This window comes from Heterodontus francisci, chromosome 37 (assembly GCF_036365525.1).
Source record: "Heterodontus francisci isolate sHetFra1 chromosome 37, sHetFra1.hap1, whole genome shotgun sequence".
Classification (NCBI taxonomy): domain Eukaryota; kingdom Metazoa; phylum Chordata; class Chondrichthyes; order Heterodontiformes; family Heterodontidae; genus Heterodontus; species Heterodontus francisci.
This window is the reverse complement of record NC_090407.1, coordinates 3,638,135-3,656,859: the sequence shown is the minus strand read 5'-3', so window position 1 is coordinate 3,656,859 and position 18,725 is coordinate 3,638,135. Positions and strand designations below refer to the sequence as shown.

The 18,725-nt window shown below is 45.4% G+C and overlaps 1 protein-coding gene across 6 annotated transcripts in view; it reads right to left on the bottom strand.

Annotated features, from left to right (window-relative positions):
• Positions 1 to 18,725, bottom strand: part of cfap74 (cilia and flagella associated protein 74) — a 248,984-nt gene that overhangs the window by 176,350 nt on the left and 53,909 nt on the right. For all 6 annotated transcript variants that reach the window (XR_010969608.1, XR_010969607.1, XR_010969606.1 and 3 more), the window contains exons 8-10: positions 13,945 to 14,055; positions 11,569 to 11,671; positions 814 to 968 (exon numbers count right to left, since the gene is read on the bottom strand). Coding sequence is in view for 1 of the 6 variants with exons in the window: in XM_068016858.1 (XP_067872959.1) it covers positions 814 to 968; positions 11,569 to 11,671; positions 13,945 to 14,055 (369 nt within the window). In the remaining 5 variants the exon portion in view is untranslated. The remainder of the gene's footprint in view (positions 1 to 813; positions 969 to 11,568; positions 11,672 to 13,944; positions 14,056 to 18,725) is intronic.

Sequence of the window (18,725 nt, the reverse complement as noted above, 5' to 3'; positions counted from 1 at the left end):
CAAATTCTTTCATGTCAGATAAATATCCAATTCTCTTTTGAAAGTCTCGATTGAATCTGCCACCACCACACTCTCAGGTAGTGCATTCCAGAGGCTAACCACTTGCTGCGCAAAAAGGATTTTCCTCGTGTCGCCATTGCTTCTTTTGCCAATCGGCTTAAATCAGTGTCCTCTGGTTCTCAACCCTTCCAACAACAGGAACAGTTTCTCCCTATCTACTCTATCCAGACCCCTCATGATTTTGAACACTTCTATCAAATCTCCCCTTAATCTCTTCTCTAAGAAAACAGCCCCAGCTTCTCCAATCTATCCATGTAACTGAAGTTCCTAGCCTTGGAACCATTCTGATAAATCTTTTCTGCATCCTCTCTAATGCCTTCACATCCTTCCTAAAGTGTGGTGCCCAGAATTGGACACAATACTTCAATTGAGGCCGAACCAGTGTTTTATAAAGGTTCATGTACTCTATGCATCTATTTGTAAAGCCTAGGATCCTGTATGTTTTATCAACCACTTTCTCAACCTCCCCTGCCAATTTCAATGATTTGTACACATATACCACCAGGTCCCTCTGCACCTGCAACCCCCCCCACCGCTTTAGAATTGTAACCTTTATCTTATATTGTCTCTCCTCGTTATTCCTACCAAAATGAATCTCTTCACACTACTCTGCACTAAATTTTATCTGCTACTTGTTCTGCCCATTCCACTAGCCTATGTCCCCTTGAAGTTTATCATTATCCCCCTCACAGTTCACAATACTTCCAAGCTCCTTGTCATTCACAAATTTGTTGAGTAGTCAAAGATACTCACTGTTTCTTTTTCTCAAATTCCTGCAGGCGCTTTTGGTTGAGCATATGTTGTAGGGAATTTCCACTTTCCAAGTACACAGAAGATCTCATTTTCTTCTTTTTCTTTTCTGCTGCAGCCCGAGCATTTTTCCTCACCTGCATTACTCGTAGGTTTTCCTATTAGCACATGTGTAAGAGACTTAATTTTTTGCAGTAACTTAATCGTAGAAGCTAAAGAATATGCAACATAGATTACTTATAGTCCTGCAGCATGACCAAACACTATATAAGCTAAAGTGAGCTCCCTCACTGCTCAAACAGCTTGTCCACTGAATAACTAAGTTATAAGAACCAATGTCCTGGATCTGAATTAGCTGATCTCAGCCTGGATGTCAGTAGAAGCACTACAATTAGCCTCAGTACTTTTGGGTTAGGGTGGGGAGAATTAGCCAGGGTTCCTGCTTTTAATCATTATCCAGTGATCCTTGCTGGAAGTGTGCAAGAATGGAAATATTACTGTCCTCGACTAGGATGTCTTCCACGAGCATGTGAATTACCAATGCACACTGTCAACATTTTGGGCTAGTAAATGCTAGGTCTACCTCGATTCTGATGGACAAAGCCAGGTATTTTTCAGCCAGTCTACACTATTATCACTGGTAAGTAACAGCGAAGGGTTAAGTAAATATCAGGAAATATTTAAAATTATCCCACCTATGATTTCCTGAGGGCCGCCTGGGAAGTGAACCACATCAGGCACCCATAAAATAGGTACACTGGACAAGTCATTCCCTGGCCTTTGTAGGTAATTTCTTAAAAGGTGTGTAATGCTGCTTTTTGCCTGAAATTTTGAGTCCTTTCTTGGCGGGGTTGTATTTTATTTGGTGTTCTTATTTACTCTTTTGTATTTGTTATTTTTGACATTTTTAGCTGATTGATTTAAGGAACGAGTATGAGAATGAGTGTTCCTCTGAGTTTGTGAATATGAAGCATGCAGGAACTTTATTGTAGCTAGTGTGTTTGGTGCTTGTTTCTTACCACATTTCATAGGCCCCAGGGCAAGCACACTGATCGCAGCATTGTAAGGATCCCTGGTAAAACATGTGTATCCCCTGTGCATTCCAAATTAAATAGATGAACAGTTGCTACAGTGCTATATATTCCTTGCTCTGTGTTGCAGTACCAAGCTTACAGTGAAATTATATAAAGCACCTCCTGCAGTAACACCTCCAAAGCAACATGCACCTTTATAACCAAAAATTTATTTAAATGAATTGACTTCATTATAGCACCAAGTAAGCTCAGTGCAATACAGAAACATGCAGTATCCAAGGAGCAGTGGTTCTGATGCCTCTCCTTTCAGTCCTTTAATTTCATCTGTGACTATTTTTAGTAAACTGGTTAACACGCTCCTGTTAATTTTTTTCTGTTCTATTATTACAGTTGCTAACCTTTTCATTTAAAACAAGTTAGTAACTGTGTTTTAAAATTGCAGAATGTAATTTAACATAAAAATATTATCCAACTCACCAAAAACAGGGGCAGGATTTTAAGGCAGGAATGAAGGCTGATGGTTGATGAAAATATCAGTGCCTGCCAGCGTGCTTGTTACCTGTCGCCGTTCCCGCAAGTTTCACTGGGGCAGAGGGAGACTAGCCCCGAGAACGCGCGGATCCGTTAATAAGGGCAGTGAAGGTAGTTAAAGAGCTCATTGAGCGCTCGTTGAGGGACATGTTGAGATTTTGTTGATTCAGGGGCAGACCAAGTGCCGACCAGGTGCCTGGTGGCAGACACACAAAAAAGAGCCAGTCATGACCACCCCAAGAAATTAGGTGGGCACATAAAAGGCAGAATGACACAGAGGGTGATGGGGCCTTTGGCAAACTGGTGCCATGCGGTCAATGAAGGCTGCGGGAGAACGGTCATTAAGGTCTCAGGGATCGTCACCCTCCTGGCATTGGGGAGGCATAAGAGGAAGGAGCAAGGCTTCCAGACAAAATTGGGGGGGTCACCTGAGCACAAGGAAGGCACCAGCTGGCAGTGGGGGCACGACTCTCAGATGTCAGGTCCAGTGGCAATGAGGAGCAACATCCTGCACAGGAAGGTACAGCTCTGGGCATGAGGAGGGCAACAGAGAGGGACAAGGGGCAGGAAGGCAACAGAGGTCACACCTTCAGCATAGGCTATGCCGTCAAAGACAGAGCTACCTGGACATGTCAGAGAACCAGCGGCGCAGGAGACTGCGACCTTCCAAGCACATGGTCACAGAGATTTGTGCCCTCATGGCAGAAGACCTCACACCATGCAGCGCTGCTCACCATGCCCTGCCAATAAACTTCAAAGTCACTGTGGCCTTGAACCTTGGCCTCTGGCTCCTTCCAAGGATCAGCTACAGACTTTGGTGGTGTCTCACAAATGGCTGTACACCACTGCATCTCGCAGATCACTATTTGTGAGAACTAGACAGTACATTCAATTCCAGACAGATGGGGCCTTGAAGGAACAGAAGGCAGTGGGTTTCACCTCCATCGCTGGATTTTCCCAGGTACAGGGCATCACCGATTGCACCCAAGTGGCCATCAAGGCACCGAGTGACTGCCCAGAGATTCATCACCAGGAAGGGCTTCCATTACCACAACATTCAACTAGTCTGTGATCACAACAAAAGCTTCCTCCACGTGTGTGCTCACCTTCCTGGCAGCTGCTATGATTCCTGCACCCTTTGCAGTCCAGCCTGCCACAGCTCTTCATTTCATACCCCCAAACTAGGAGGACTACGTTTAAAAAACTGTGATTTTTACAAGTTTTAAGATGGAATCAGAGAAGTCAGGTGACCTTACATCCACTCTGCTTAAAGACAAGACAGATATCTTGGTTACGAGGACATCAGAGAACACAGTTCAAAGAATTTTTTGAAAAACAAGTTGCAGGGGTATAACACCTGAAGAACAATGGGTTTCATCCTCCCAGACTTTCGGATTGTAAACAAGGAGTCAGTGATTCTGAGAATGCAAATGTGCTTGGCAGTTGCTAACATCTGGAAACAATGAAAAGCTCTGCTGAAACCAGACTTCTGGACTTTGCATATTGGAAAAGGACAATGAACTATTGACTTTTGATTCCAGACAAATTTAACAGATTTTCTGAAGGCAGGCAGGCTGTAAGAAAGGAATTAAAAACAGAAAGTGCTGGAAATAATCAGGTCAGGCAGCATCTGGGGAGAGAGAAGTAGAGTTAACGTTTCAGGTCTGTGACCTTTCATCATAAGGAGAGCGCAGCAGACCACACAATGTGCGAGACCCTTGTAGGAGTGCACTGCAGGGCACCACCCAACAGACCAGGGCAATGGAACCGCATCTTCAGAAGCGCGTTGGCCTGCTCCCTAGTGAGAAGATGGCTTGAGCTGTAGCGCCTCTGTCTCAGGTTCTCATAGAGGGATGAGTAGCCATCTCTTCAAGGGGACTTCCTAAAACGTTAACTCTGCTTCTCTCTCCACAGATGTTGCCCGACCTGCTGAGTATTTCCAGCACTTTCTGATTTTATTCCTTTCTTACAGCCTACTTGCCTTCAGAATATCTGTTAAATTTATCTGGAATCAAAAGTCAATAGTTCATTGTCCTTTTCCAATATGCAAAGTCCAGAAGTCTGGTTTCAGCAGAAATTTTCATTGTTTCCAAGTGTTAGCAGCTGCCATGCACATTTGAATTCTCGGAATCACTGACTCTTGGTTTACGTTCCAAAAGTCTGGGAGGGTGAAACCCATTGTTCTTCAGATGTTATACCCCTGCAGCTTGTTTTTCAAAAAATTCTTTGAACTGTGTTCCCTGTAACCAAGATATCTGTCTTGTTATAAGCAGAGTGGATGTAAGGTCACTTGGAATTCTCTAATTCCATCTTAAAACTTTTAAAAATCACAGTTTTTAAAACATTATCATGCTACTAAGTCCAAGGTTCATAACACCCTATCCATGCTGGTCATGGCTGCCTTCCCGTCGCGGCACTGAGGCCTCGCCTCGGTGCTGCCGCCCTTCAATGGCTGGGAATCCGAAGGCACGTGAGGGCCATCATCCATTTAATCCCAAGGCCCCCCACCCACTGAAATCACTTTCAATCACAGACAAGTATATTATAACTAACTATTCTACAATTTAAATGCCAGTCCTGTTGTGTCAGTTCAGCAACGCCACCTTGGTACAATCCTTATGCTGATTAAATCCAGAATCAACATCACAATGTTGGATTTCGGGGCATTCAGCGCTATTCTCCAGCGTCCCATGCCTCCATTCCCACTCCAAATGACCTCACTAAATTCAGCCTTGTATGTATGCCAGACAAGAGGGTGTTAGCAGCACAGAAAAAGGGGTGAAGACCCATTAAAGATGGATCTTTGCGACCTTTGTGCATGATGTACATTTTCAGCGGGCTGGGGTAAGGGCACAGGAAGCTCCTACCTGAAATGGGGAACTTTTTTGTAATATAACAATGACATGTCAGGTCTGTGCCAAGTGCAAATCCCAAGTTTCCTAGCTGCTGAACTATCTCTAGCATTGGCTTAAAGGTACATTTAGAGCCATTTCTGCAATGCTTTTCTTAATACTTTTCATGTTGGCATTTAGATTCTCATGATCCTTTGTGCTAATAGTTTCTTTTTATTTGCCACAGAACCATTACTATCTCCAAATGGTTTGGAAAAGGATAACGTCAAGCAGCTGAGGTTGCAAGAGAAGTGCTTTGTGCCCAACTGCTGGTATATGTACATCTGGATTTACAAAGGTGACCAGACCTCACTTTAGCAAATTATTAATACATGCAGAAGCTCCTAGTCATAAAGGAAGCTGGGACGGCAGATCCGATTACACAAGTAAAATGAATATTTGACCATATAAATTGTTAAATAGTTCTTCAGTAGCATCTTAAATTACATTATTTCATGCTCCCAGGAGTACTGCATGAAAGAAGACATGCCAGGGTGCCCATTAACCAGCAAAGCCTGATTAATCACATCAGCCAAGATGCTACCAACTGCGTTTTGAGAACTGTCGCATCCATCTGGTAACAACTATGTGTGGGGAAGGCGGTGGCGTAGTGGTATTGTCACTGGACTAGTAACCCAGAGACTCAGGGTATTTCTCTGGGGACATGGGTTCAAATCCCACCACAGCAGAAGGTGGAATTTGAATTTAATTAATAAATCTGGAATTAAAAGCTAGTCTAATGATGGCCCTGAAACCATTGTCGATTGTTGTAACCCATCAGGTTCACTAATGTCCTTTAGGGAAGGAAATCTGCTGTCCTTACCTGGTCTGGCCTACATGTGACTCCAGACCCACAGCAATGTGGTTAACTCTTACATGCCCTCTGAAATGGCCTAGCAAGCCACTCAGTTGGACCTAACCGCTACGAAGTCAATAAAAAGGAATGAAACCGGATGGACCACCCGCATCGACCTAGGCAACGAAAATGACAACGGCAAACCCAGCCCTGTCGACCCTGCAAAGTCCTCCTTACTAACATCTGGGGGCTTGTGCCAAAGTTGGGAGAGCTGTCCCACAGACTAGTCAAGCAACAGCCTGACATAGTCAGACTCACGGAATCATAGCTTACAGACAATATTCCAGACGCTGCAATCACCATCCCTGGGTATGTCCTGTCCCACCAGCAGGACAGACCAACCAGAGGTGGTGGCACAGTGGTATACAGTAGGGAGGGGATTTCCCTGGGAGTCCTCAACATCGACTCCAGACCCCATGAAGTCTCATGGCATCAGGTCAAACATGGGCTAGGTAACCTCCTACTGATAACCACCTACCACCCTCCCTCAGCTGATGCCTCAGTACTCCTCCATGTTGAACACCACTTGGAGGAAGCACTGAGGGTGGCAAGGGCACAAAATGTACTCTGGGTGGGGGACTTCAACATCCATCACCAAGAGTGGCTCGGTAGCACCACTACAGACCGAGCTGGCCGAGTCCTAAAGGACATAGCTGCTAGACTGGGTCTGCAGCAGGTGGTGGGGGAACAAACACGAGGGAAAAACATACTTGACCTCGTCCTCACCAATCTGCCTGCTGCAGATGCTTCTGTCCATGACAGTAATGGCAGGAGTGATCACCGCACAGTCCTTGTGGAGACAAAGTCCCGCCTTCACATTGAGGATACCGTCCATCGTGTTGTGTGGCACTATCACCGTGCTAAATGGGATAGATTTCGAACAGATCTAGCAATGCAAAACTGGGCATCCATGAGGCGCTGTGGGCCATCAGCAGCAGCAGAATTGTACTCAACCACAATCTGTAACCTCATGGCCTGGCATATCCCCCAATCAACCATTACCATCAAGCCAGGAGACCAAACCTGGTTCAATGAAGAATGCAGGAGGGCATGCCAGGAGCAGCACCAGGCAAACCTCAAAACTATGTGTCAACCTGGTGAAGCTACAACACAGGACTACTTGCATGCCAAACTGCGTAGCAGCATGCGATAGACAGAGCTAAGCAATTCCATAACCAACGGATCAGATCTAAGCTCTGCAGTCCTGCCACATCCAGCCGTGAACGGTGGTGGACAATTAAACAACTAACTGGAGGAGGTGGCTCCACAAATATCCCCATCCTCAATGATGGGGGAGCCCAGCACATCAGTGCAAAAGATAAGGCTGAAGCATTTGCAATAATCTTCAGCCAGAAGTGCCGAGTTGATGATCCATCTCGGCCTCCTCCTGAAGTCCCCAGCATCACAGATGCCAGACTTCAGCCAATTCGATTCACTCCGCGTGACATCAAGAAACGACTGAAGGCACTGGATACTGCAAAAGCTATGGGCCCTGACAATATTCCGGCAATAGTACTGAAGACCTGTGCTCCAGAACTTGCCGCGCCCCTAGCCAAGTTGTTCCAGTACAGCTACAACACTGGCATCTACCCTGCAATATGGAAAATTGCCCAGGTATGTCCTGTACACAAAAAGCAGGACAAGTCCAACCCGGCCAATTACCGCCCCATCAGCCTACTCTCAATCATCAGTAAAGTGATGGAAGGTGTCATCAACAGTGCCATCAAGCGGCACTTGCTTAGCAATAACCTGCTCAGTGACGCTCAGTTTGGGTTCCGCCAGGGCCACTCAGCTCCTGACCTCATTACAGCCTTGGTTCAAACATGGACAAAAGAGCTGAACTCAAGAGGTGAGGTGAGAGTGACTGCCCTTGGATATCAAGGCAGCATTTGACCAAGTATGGCATCAAGGAGCCCTAGAAAAATTGAGGTCAATGGGAATCAGGGGGAAAACACCGCTGGTTGGAATCATATCTAGCTCAAAGGAAGATGGTTGTGGTTGTTGGAGGTCAATCATCTGAGCTCCAGGACCTCACTGCAGGAGTTCCTCAGGGTAGTGTCCTAGGCCCAACCATCTTCAGCTGCTTCATCAATGACCTTCCTTCAATCACAAGGTCAGAAGTGGGGATGTTCGCTGATAATTGCACAATGTTCAGCACCATGTAGAAATGCAGCAAGACCTGGACAATATCCAGGCTTGGGCTGATAAATGGCAAGTAGCATTCGCGCCACACAAGTGCCAGGCAATGACCATCTCACACAAGAGAGAATCTAAGCATCTCCCCTTGACATTCAATGGTATTACCATCGCTGAATCTCCAACTATCAACATCCTAGGGGCTACCATTGATCAGAAACTGAACTGGAGTAGCCATATAAATACCGTGGCTGCAAGAGCAGGTCAGAGGTTAGGAATCCTGAGGCAAGTAACTCACCTCCTGACTCCCCAAAGCCTGTCCACCATCTACAAGGCAAAAGTCAGGAGTGTGATGGAATACTCTCCACTTGCCTGGATGGGTGCAGCTCCAACAACACTCAAGAAGCTCGACACCATCCAGGACAAAGCAACCCGCTTGATTGGCACCCCATCTACAAACATTCACTCCCTCCACCACCGACACACAGTGGCAGCAGTGTGTACCATGTACAAGATGCACTGCAGCAATGCACCAAGGCTCCTTCGACAGCACCTTCCAAACCCGCGACCTCTACCAACTAGAAGGACAAAGAGCAGCAAATACATGGGAACACCACCACCTGCAAGTTCCCCTCCAAGTCACACACCATCCTGACTTGGAACTATATCGCCGTTCCTTCACTGTCGCTGGTTCAAAATCCTGAACTCCCTTCCTAACAGCACTGTGGGTATACCTACCCCAAATGGACTGCAGCAGTTCAAGAAGACAGCTCACCGCCACCTTCTCAAGGGCAATTAGGGATGGGCAATAAATGCTGGCCTGGCCAGTGATGCCCACATCCCATGAATGAATAAAAAAAAACTGTCTTCGCTAGCTTCAGGTCTTCAGACAGGCAGGGCTACTAGAACACCTACAAATGCCATGCAGTACAGGATTGCCACATCAATGAAAGCACCGGTCTGCTATGGGCTTAAGCCTGACTCCATCTTCTTCCAAGCTTGCTGCAGTGCAAACTATGGAGATAGTTTCATGTTTGATGCCGTAAATTACTCTATGACTCTATCCAGTGAGTTACAACCTCAGCTGGGCTATTACAGCGAAAACCAGGGGGAGACAGTGGTGTAGTGGGAATGTCACTGAAGTAGTAACCCATGGGCTCAAATCCCACCATGTCACCTGGTGGAATTTAAATTCAATTAACTAATAACAAAATCTGGAATTAAAAACTAGTCTCAGCAATGGTGCCATGAAATTATCATTGATTGTCATAAAAATCCATCTGGCTCACTAATGTCCTTTAGGGAAGGAAATCTGCCGTCCTTACCTGGTCTGGTCTACATGTGACTCCAGACTCACAGCAACGTGATTGACTCTTGGCCTAGCAAGCCACTCAGTTGTCAAGGGCAATAAGGGATGGGCAACAAATGCTCATCTTGCCAGTGATGCCCACATCCCATAAAAGAATTTTTAAAATGTTGCCCTAAATTGGATAACCCTTTTTGCCATTACCACCCTGGCTTGAGCAGTCAAACAGGGGTCAGGTGTCTAGATGATCTGGCAATTACGTGCAGACTCTTGCTTACACACTGGATTTTCTTTCCCTTCATTTTTCGCTGTTACTTCTTAGCCCTCTCTCCCTTTTCCTTGAGCAAACATTGCCAATGTATTTAACTGCCTTTTGAGCCCTTCAAAGGCTGTAGGAATGTGTGTCCCTTATTTTGCGACTTCCCTTTAATTATCTACATTCCTTTAAATATAATTTTCCACTCCTGCCACTAGAATGCACCTTGCATCTGTCTAAATTTGCACCTTGAGATGTGAATAATTATGCAAAGATTGACCCCAAAAAATTGAGTGCTGTTGTCACATTATCATTCTGCTGAAGTCTGCACTAATTCTCAAGTTAGAAAGACTTACACGAGTATATGAAAATCAGCCCCAATATTTGCTCACAATTAAGTGCTTAGAAATAAATTAAAGGAATGCGAATAAGACTGAAACAATATTTATCTCACATTATAATACAATTGTCAAATTTAATCAAAAATAAAAATCAAATCATTTTTCTTCTACCATTTTTAGTCATTATTAATTCTGCTTTTGTTTAAATTCCTCTGATCAATCTGAACTGTTCAAGAACTTTATCAATGCTATGTAACCCCATCCATCGCAACGCCATGTGCAAACCTCCTTTAGGCTGGGTGAAAAATGCCTGGATTTCAATCTAATAGCCCCGCTGAGGTTGAAATTCACTGGATAGAGTCATTGGGCTGCATTTTAAGAGCCCACTGCTGAAGAAGGCGGGGGACGTAAAAAAATTCGGCCCACCCACACTGGCGCCGTGTCACAGAGTCGCTGCGATTTCAAATGCAGCACCTCATTAGCATGGCTGTGCTGCCCGCCCCCTGCAATGACTTGGAGGGGGTGGGTGAGCCATCACAGGCAACGGCGCCAGTGCCAATGCGCAGGTGCCAAAGCCATTTTTAAAGGGCTTACAACCCTTAACAGCCATTTAAAAATTAAAGGGCCAGGTAAGTTACATTGCAGCAAAACAGAATTACATGATCTTTCAATGCATTTTCCCACCCCCCACAATGGCATTTCCAGCCATTCGTGCCCTTTTCCCCCCTAGAATACGAATAGTGAAAATTTGCCCTTTCCCCCCTCCAAAGTTCAGCAACTTTGCCCTTTACTCCTTCCCATCACCCCCCCCCCCCCCACCCCCGACCAATCCGCAATGTTTTAATCTTGCTTCCCCCACCTCCTGCGCAGAGCAAAATTCCTCCCTCCTCCACAGAGGTGATGTGCCATGTTTCCCTGAACGGGGATCTGAAGGCACAGCATCATCGGCTGCCTGAATGAAGAACAGTGCGGTGATTTAGGAGGCAACAGGACCCTCATTAAATTTGGTATGTAAATTAGTTTACATATTAAAATGGGGGTCCCGTCGTCGAGCCACAGGGCGGCTACCATGAGGCCTCGCCACCAAAATCGGCATGGGGCCTGCCGCCATCGGGGTCACTGGCGAGCCTCCGCCACATCGATCTTCACTGCTCCCACCCCCCACCAATGTTCTCGACGGTGGAGAGGCTTTAAAATCCAGCCCATAGAGTCATTTAAGGCATAGAATGTGGAACTGAGAGTAAAAATCCACATCTGAAAAGTGTTCTAGAGAATTAAGGCAGCAACCTGTTATATTGGATCACATCACCTTGCTTTTTGATAGATCTACAATTTAACTTCCATCAATAAATAAATATGTTGTAACTTTGATTTGTTTATCCAGTTAGCTATCATAGCAATATTTACTCGGCTCATTGCAATGTTGCGCTTCAGTGACAATATAATTTGCATCCTCTTCTCCAGATCCTCTCTTATCTGTAGTTCTTGATCAGCTTGTTCTTGACGAGCTCTATGTTGAGAAGAAACACCACATTACAATATGCTCAAAATTTCATTACAGTTTATTTTTGTAACACTTAGATTTATACAGGCCTTATTATGTCTTGGGGTTTAATTTCCACTCTGCACCATTGCAAGCAGCAGTGATCAGAAGATACACCCACCATTAAATCAATAATTTAATGATCATTGGATCCCAGATGCTCACCAACTTCCAGGTTACTAACCAGTTTTGATGGAACCAACACAGCCTCTGCTGTAGCCTGCCTCACAGTTCATGAGTAAACAATACCATACCAACTCAGTGAATTTGTTTGCATTTTTACCTCTGTCTCTAGTTGTCCTTGAATTTCCCTACAACAGACACATTATGATGTTCCACACCCCTTTCTTACCTGTGCCAACAGCTCATCAACATTCTTCACTAATGATGGTAGTCTATGGCAGTTAACAATCAACAATTCACCTCCGTTTTCATTTCTCAGTTCCATTCATTTGGTTTCACCTGATGCCCTTCTGTTGCTAAATCATTCCTCATCAATAATGCAAGTCTGTTACTTTGTTTTGTAGATCTTTTCTTACTAAAGATTTATGTCTTGCCAACTCTAGATTTTGACCATGTCAACATCCGCATCCTTATTATCCGAGGTTAGCCCAAGCAGTAGTAGGTCTCCTGATTTCTTAAAGGAGAAATTCATCTGCTAAAACAGCAGTATGCAGTTATTGACCTTTCAATGGACCAATGTTCAGTTTGGACACGAGGATGACAAATGATTTGGTCTCAAAGGATACAGAAGTTTAGACCATAGAATCACATGAAAGTTACTGCACAGAAAGAGGCCATTCAGCCCATCATGTCTGTGCTGGCTGAAAAAACTAGCCTCCCGATCTAATCCCACTTTCCAGCACCTGGTCCGTGGTCTTGCCGGTCACAGCACTTCAGGTTCATGTCCAGGTACCTTTTAAATGAGTTGAGGGTTTCTGCCTCCACCACTGATACGGGCAGCAAATTCCAGACACCCACCACCCTCTGGGTGAAAAAGTTTTTCCTCATGTCCCCTCTAATCCTTCTGCCAATCGCGTTAAATCTATGCCCCCTGGTAACTGACCTTTCTGCTAGAGGAAGCAGGTCCTTCCTGTCTACTCTATATAGGCCCCTCATAATTTTGTACACTTCAATTATGTCACCCCTCATTCTCCTCTGTTCTAAGGAAAACAACCCTAGCCTATCCAATCTTTCCTCATAGCTGCAATTTTCAAGCCCTGGCAACATTCTTATAAATCTCCTCTGTACTCTCTCCAGAGAAATTATGTCCTTCCTGTAATGTGGTGAACAGAACTGTACACAATACTCCAGCTGTGGCCTAACCAGCGTTTTATACAGTTCCAGCATTATATCTCTAATTTACTGGAGTACATTTCCTTAGATCTCTGCAGAACTGGGTAGAACAAAAGAACTGTGATTTGCTGAACCAAACGGGAATTGCATATCACTCTTGCAAAAAAAAATAGTGAAATCCATGCTTGATAACAACAACAACTTGTATTGATACAGTGCCTTTAACATAGTAAAATATCCCAAGGTGCTTCACAGGAGTGTTATCAAACAAAATTTGACACCGAGGCACACAAGGAGATATTAGGGCAAATGACCAAAAGCTTTGTCAAAGAGGAAGGATTTAAATACTGTATTAAAGGAGGAAAGTGAGGAAGAGAGGCAGAGTGGTATAGGAAAGAACTTCGAGAGGTTAAGGTCTTGGTAGCTGATAGCATGGCCACCAATAGTGGAGCAATTAAAATCAGGGATGTTCAGATGACCAGAATTGGAGCAGCGCAGATATCCCAGAGGGTTATAGCACTGGAGGAGATAGGGCTCTATGCAAGGATAAGGTCAGGATTAATTTGCATATCCAGTAAGTTAAGACTATTGGTGAATGCTGCAAAATACCTGTATATCTATTATGATTATAAAATCAAACGGGGGATTCAGGCCATTAGCAGTGCATGATGAGTTTAATGAAACAATAAAAATAAACCTGTCTTTATTCTTACTTCTCTTATGGACCTCCTGTTTGAATGATGCCAGTAGTGGTGAAGTATCAGAATAATTGTAAGGAAAAATCGACGTAGTTCCATCTTAGAATCTAATTTTACTAATTGCCTTCCCCATGTATGGTAAAGGAAAATGTCTTCTAATAGAATCATTTTTATATTTATAAGAATTTTTAAAAACTATTTCATTAATATACAGTTCCCCCTTATAGTTTTACTTGTATGCTTTACCTAGCCATAGATTCCTTCAAAAACTGTACTGTTTTTTGATTGGACTTTTTAGCATCTTCAACCACCTTTCTATGTTCCAGCTCTTGTTTTTCAACATCTTTCATCAGCTTCCTGTACATGAATAGAAGATCATAAATATCAGCATTCAACTTCACAGTCATCTATCTACTTCATAAATATTATTTATATTCCTGAAAATTACAGCAGAACAATACACAGTAACTTACAAATAAATGAAGGCTTGAAACCAACATATAATAGTTAGGAGGATATTTAACTCGCACAATTTCTGAAAGCCACATTATCCCTTTCCTTTCCCCAATGTATTGTGTTTCGTTAAGTTGTTTTTTTCCCTTCTTTCATTTTTCTTCCAACTCAGAAGGACTACTTATTGCATTCTAAACTCTAAACAGCTGAAAATGAATTCACATTTAATTTCTTTTATTAGAATTATTCCTTAAGGAACTCTATTAGTTATTTTTAATCATCTAAAGATACTGGGGTAATTTTTACTTTTATCAACGGGCATAAAAACCAACGATGACGAATCAGTAGCAAGTTTGATACCTCTCCCAATTTTCTTAAAAAGAGAATCTTCTTCTTCTTCTTTGGCCTCCTTATCTCGAGAGACAATGGATAAGCGCCTGGAGGTGGTCAGTGGTTTGTGAAGCAGCGCCTGGAGTGACAGGCTCTTCCACAGGTGCTGCAGAAAAATTTGTTTGTCAGGGCTGTTACACAGTTGGCTCTCCCCTTGCGCCTCTGTCTTTTTTCCTGCCAACTACTAAGTCTCTTCGACTTGCCACACTTTAGCCCCACCTTTATGGCTGCCTGCCAGCTCTGGCGGACGCTGGCAACTGACTCCCACGACTTGTGATCAATGTCACAGGATTTCATGTCGCGTTTGCAGACGTCTTTAAAGCGGAGACATGGACGGCCGGTGGGTCTGATACCAGTGGCGAGCTCGCTGTACAATGTGTCTTTGGGGATCCTGCCATCTTCCATGCGGCTCACATGGCTAAGCCATCTCAAGCGCCGCTGACTCAGTAGTGTGTATAAGCTGGGGATGTTGGCCGCCTCGAGGACTTCTGTGTTGGAGATACGGACCTGCCACCTGATGCCAGGTATTCTCCGGAGGCAGCGAAGATGGAATGAATTGAGACGTCGCTCTTGGCTGACATACGTTGTCCAGGCCTCGCTGCCATGGAGCAAGGTACTGAGGACACAGGCCTGATACACTCGGACATTTGTGTTCCGTGTCAGTGCGCCATTTTCCCACACTCTCTTGACCAGTCTGGACATAGCAGTGGAAGCCTTTCCCATGCGCTTGTTGATTTCTGCATCGAGAGACAGGTTACTGGTGATAGTTGAGCCTAGGTAGGTGAACTCTTGAACCACTTCCAGAGCGTGGTCGCCAATATTGATGGATGGAGCATTTCTGACGTCCTGCCCCATGATGTTCGTTTTCTTGAGGCTGATGATTAGGCCAAATTCATTGCAGGCAGCCGCAAACCTGTCGATGTGACTCTGCAGGCACTCTTCAGTGTGAGATGTTAAAGCAGCATCGTCAGCAAAGAGGAGTTTCCTGATGAGGACTTTCCGTACTTTGGACTTCGCTCTTAGACGGGCAAGGTTGAACAACCTGCCCCCTGATCTTGTGTGGAGGAAAATTCCTTCTTCAGAGGACTTGAACGCATGTGAAAGCAGCAGGGAGAAGAAAATCCCAAAAAGTGTGGGTGCGAGAACACAGCCCTGTTCACGCCACTCAGGATAGGAAAGGGCTCTGATGAGGAGCCATTTTGAATTGTGCCTTTCATATTGTCATGGAATGATGTGATGATACTTAGTAGCTTTGGTGGGCATCCAATCTTTTCTAGTAGTCTGAAGAGACCACGTATGCTGACAAGGTCAAAGGCTTTGGTGAGATCAATGAAAGCAATGTAGAGGGGCATCTGTTGTTCACGGCATTTCTCCTGTATCTGACGAAGGGAGAACAGCATGTCAATGGTCGATCTCTCTGCACGAAAGCCACATTGTGCCTCAGGGTAGATGCGCTCGGCCAGCTTCTGGAGCCTGTTTAGAGTGACTCGAGAAAAGACTTTCCCCACTATGCTGAGCAGGGAGATTCCATGGTAATTGTTGCAGTCACCGTGGTCACCTTTGTTTTTATAGAGGGTGATGATATTGGCATCGCGCATGTCCTGGGGTACTGCTCCCTCGTCCCAGCACAGGCATAGCAGTTCATGTAGTGCTGAGAGTATAGCAGGCTTGGCACTCTTGATTATTTCAGGGGTAATGCTGTCCTTCCCAGGGGCTTTTCCGCTGGCTAGAGAATCAATGGCATCACTGAGTTCCGATTTTGTTGGCTGTATGTCCAGCTCATCCATGACTGGTAGAGGCTGGGCTGCATTGAGGGCAGTCTCAGTGACAACATTCTCCCTGGTGTACAGTTCTAGGTAGTGCTCAACCCAGCGGTCCATTTGTTTGCGTTGGTCAGTGATTATGTCCCCTGATTTAGATTTGAGGGGGGCGATCTTCTTGATGGTTGGCCCAAGAGCTCTCTTAGTGCCATCATACATTCCTCTGATGTTTCCGGTGTCTAAGCCCAGCTGAATATGACTGCATAGGTGTTGCCAGTAGTCGTTTGCGCAGCGCCTGGCTGTTCTTTGTGCAGTGCTTCTGGCTGCTTTAAGTGCTGCGGATGTTAAATCGCTGGGGGCTTTCTTGTAGTTCAACAGTGCAATGCGTTTAGCGGCTATGACAGGTTCCAGCTCTTCATTATGAGATTGAAACCAGTCTGCATTTCTCTTTGCACTTTTGCCGTAGGTGGTCAAAGCTGACTCATAGATGGCTTCTCTGATGTGGGCCCACTTGGTCTCAGCATCCCCTGTGGGAGTATTTTGAAGGGCTGTTACAAGCGAATTTAGAAATTTTTGTAACAGCTGTGGGTGAGAAATTCTGCTCGTGTTGATGCGCGGGTGGCCCTTCTGCTTGGAATGATGCAACTTCTTTGGTCTGAGTCTAACCTTGCTGCACACCAGGGAGTGGTCGGTGTCGCAGTCCGCACTGTGGAAGCTGCGTGTGATTTGAACACTGTTTAAGGCGGCTCGTCTTGTGACAATGAGGTCTAGCTGGTGCCAACGACGCGATCTTGGGTGCCGCCATGAAACCTGATGACAGGGTTTAGTGTGAAAGAACGAGTTGGTGATGCAGAGGTTATGATAGGTACACAACTCAAGCAGTCTCTGCCCATTCTCATTCATCGTTCCAATGCCATAGCGCCAAGGCAGGAGGGCCATGAGTCATGGTCGGCCCCAACCCTGGCATTAAAGTCCCCCAGCAGGAATAGGTGTTCGGTGTTGGGGATGCTGCTAATGATGCTATGGAGTTCCTCGTAGAACTGATCTTTAGCTTCAGGTGGGGAGCAGAGTGTTGGAGCATAGATGCTGAGTAGGTGTACTGGACCAGAGGTGGTGAGCAGTCGGATGGACAGTATGCGTTCCGAGCCATTTGAGGGAGGCTCTATCATGCTGAGCAAGGGGTTTCTGATGGCGAAGCCCACTCCATGCTGTCTTGCTTCTTCAGGATCCCTACCCTGCCAGAAGAAGGTGTAGTCTTGCTCTGCTAGAGATCCACTCGCGGGGAGGCGAGTCTCCTGAAGTGCTGCAATGTCTACATTGAGTCTACTGAGCTCGTTGTTAATGATGGCAGTCTTCCGAGAATCGTTGATTTGAGTAAGGTCTTCCGACAGGCCAGGACACATAGTTCTGACCTTCCAGCTTGCAAAGCGAAGGACTGGTACCTTCTTTCCTTTTTTCGTGTTGTTTGGTGCAGTGTATCAGTCCACCTTTCGGGCAATGACCCTGAGCTCCAAGCACCCATTGAAGCAGGTAGACTGTGGCGGGACAGAACCTTACTGACCGGGGGCTGCCCGGTTTGAGGCGGGCGGTAGCTGTCCAGTGAGGTGCAATGACCTCTCCCACCGACAAAGGCAATCCGTGGCGCCCAGTTTCTACGCCAATTTATCTGGACTTATAACCCGTAACTGCTGCCTTCCGTGTTGTTTCGGTCGCTGTGAGGCAACTATGGAGTGACCTCTCATGGCGCATGCCTGGGCGAATTTATGGAGGTTGAGAGTTGCCCAGTCGTCAAAGCCCCCCTCTCGGCCTTTCTGGTGGGGTCCAAAGGAGTGCAGAGCACGACGTTTGGCACCGGTATGGCTGCAGGAACTGCCGGAAACATGCCAAAGGTGACACATGACCGCCTACGGGGTTCCGCTCCGGATTATCTGTTAGGGCTTACTCCCTTAGCCTTGGTCTCTCCCGAGACGCCCACAAGGCAGTGCACAAAAAGAGAATCAAGCAAGATGTAAAACAAGTTGCCTATTTAAATAAACAATTATAGCTGTTAGGAGGGATGATATGGTAGACGTATCATCAAATGAGGTAATATGGGTTGAACTGAGAACAAAAAAGGGGCAATCACAGTCTTGGGAAAGTACTGTAGACACACCCCAAACAGTCAGAGGGAGATGGAAGAGCTAATATGTAGGCAAATCTCGGAGAAGTGAAAAGACAATAGGGCAGTCATAGTGGGGGATTTCAACTACCTGAATAGTAACTGGGATAAAATTAGTGTGACAGGCACAGAGGGAACATAATTCTTAAAATGCATTCAGGAGAACCTTTTTAGCCAGTGCACAGGCACTGATCCCATTTTTAAAGGGCTGTCAGCCCTACCAGCTTAAAGAAATATGCAATAAAATTACATAAATACATTTCTTA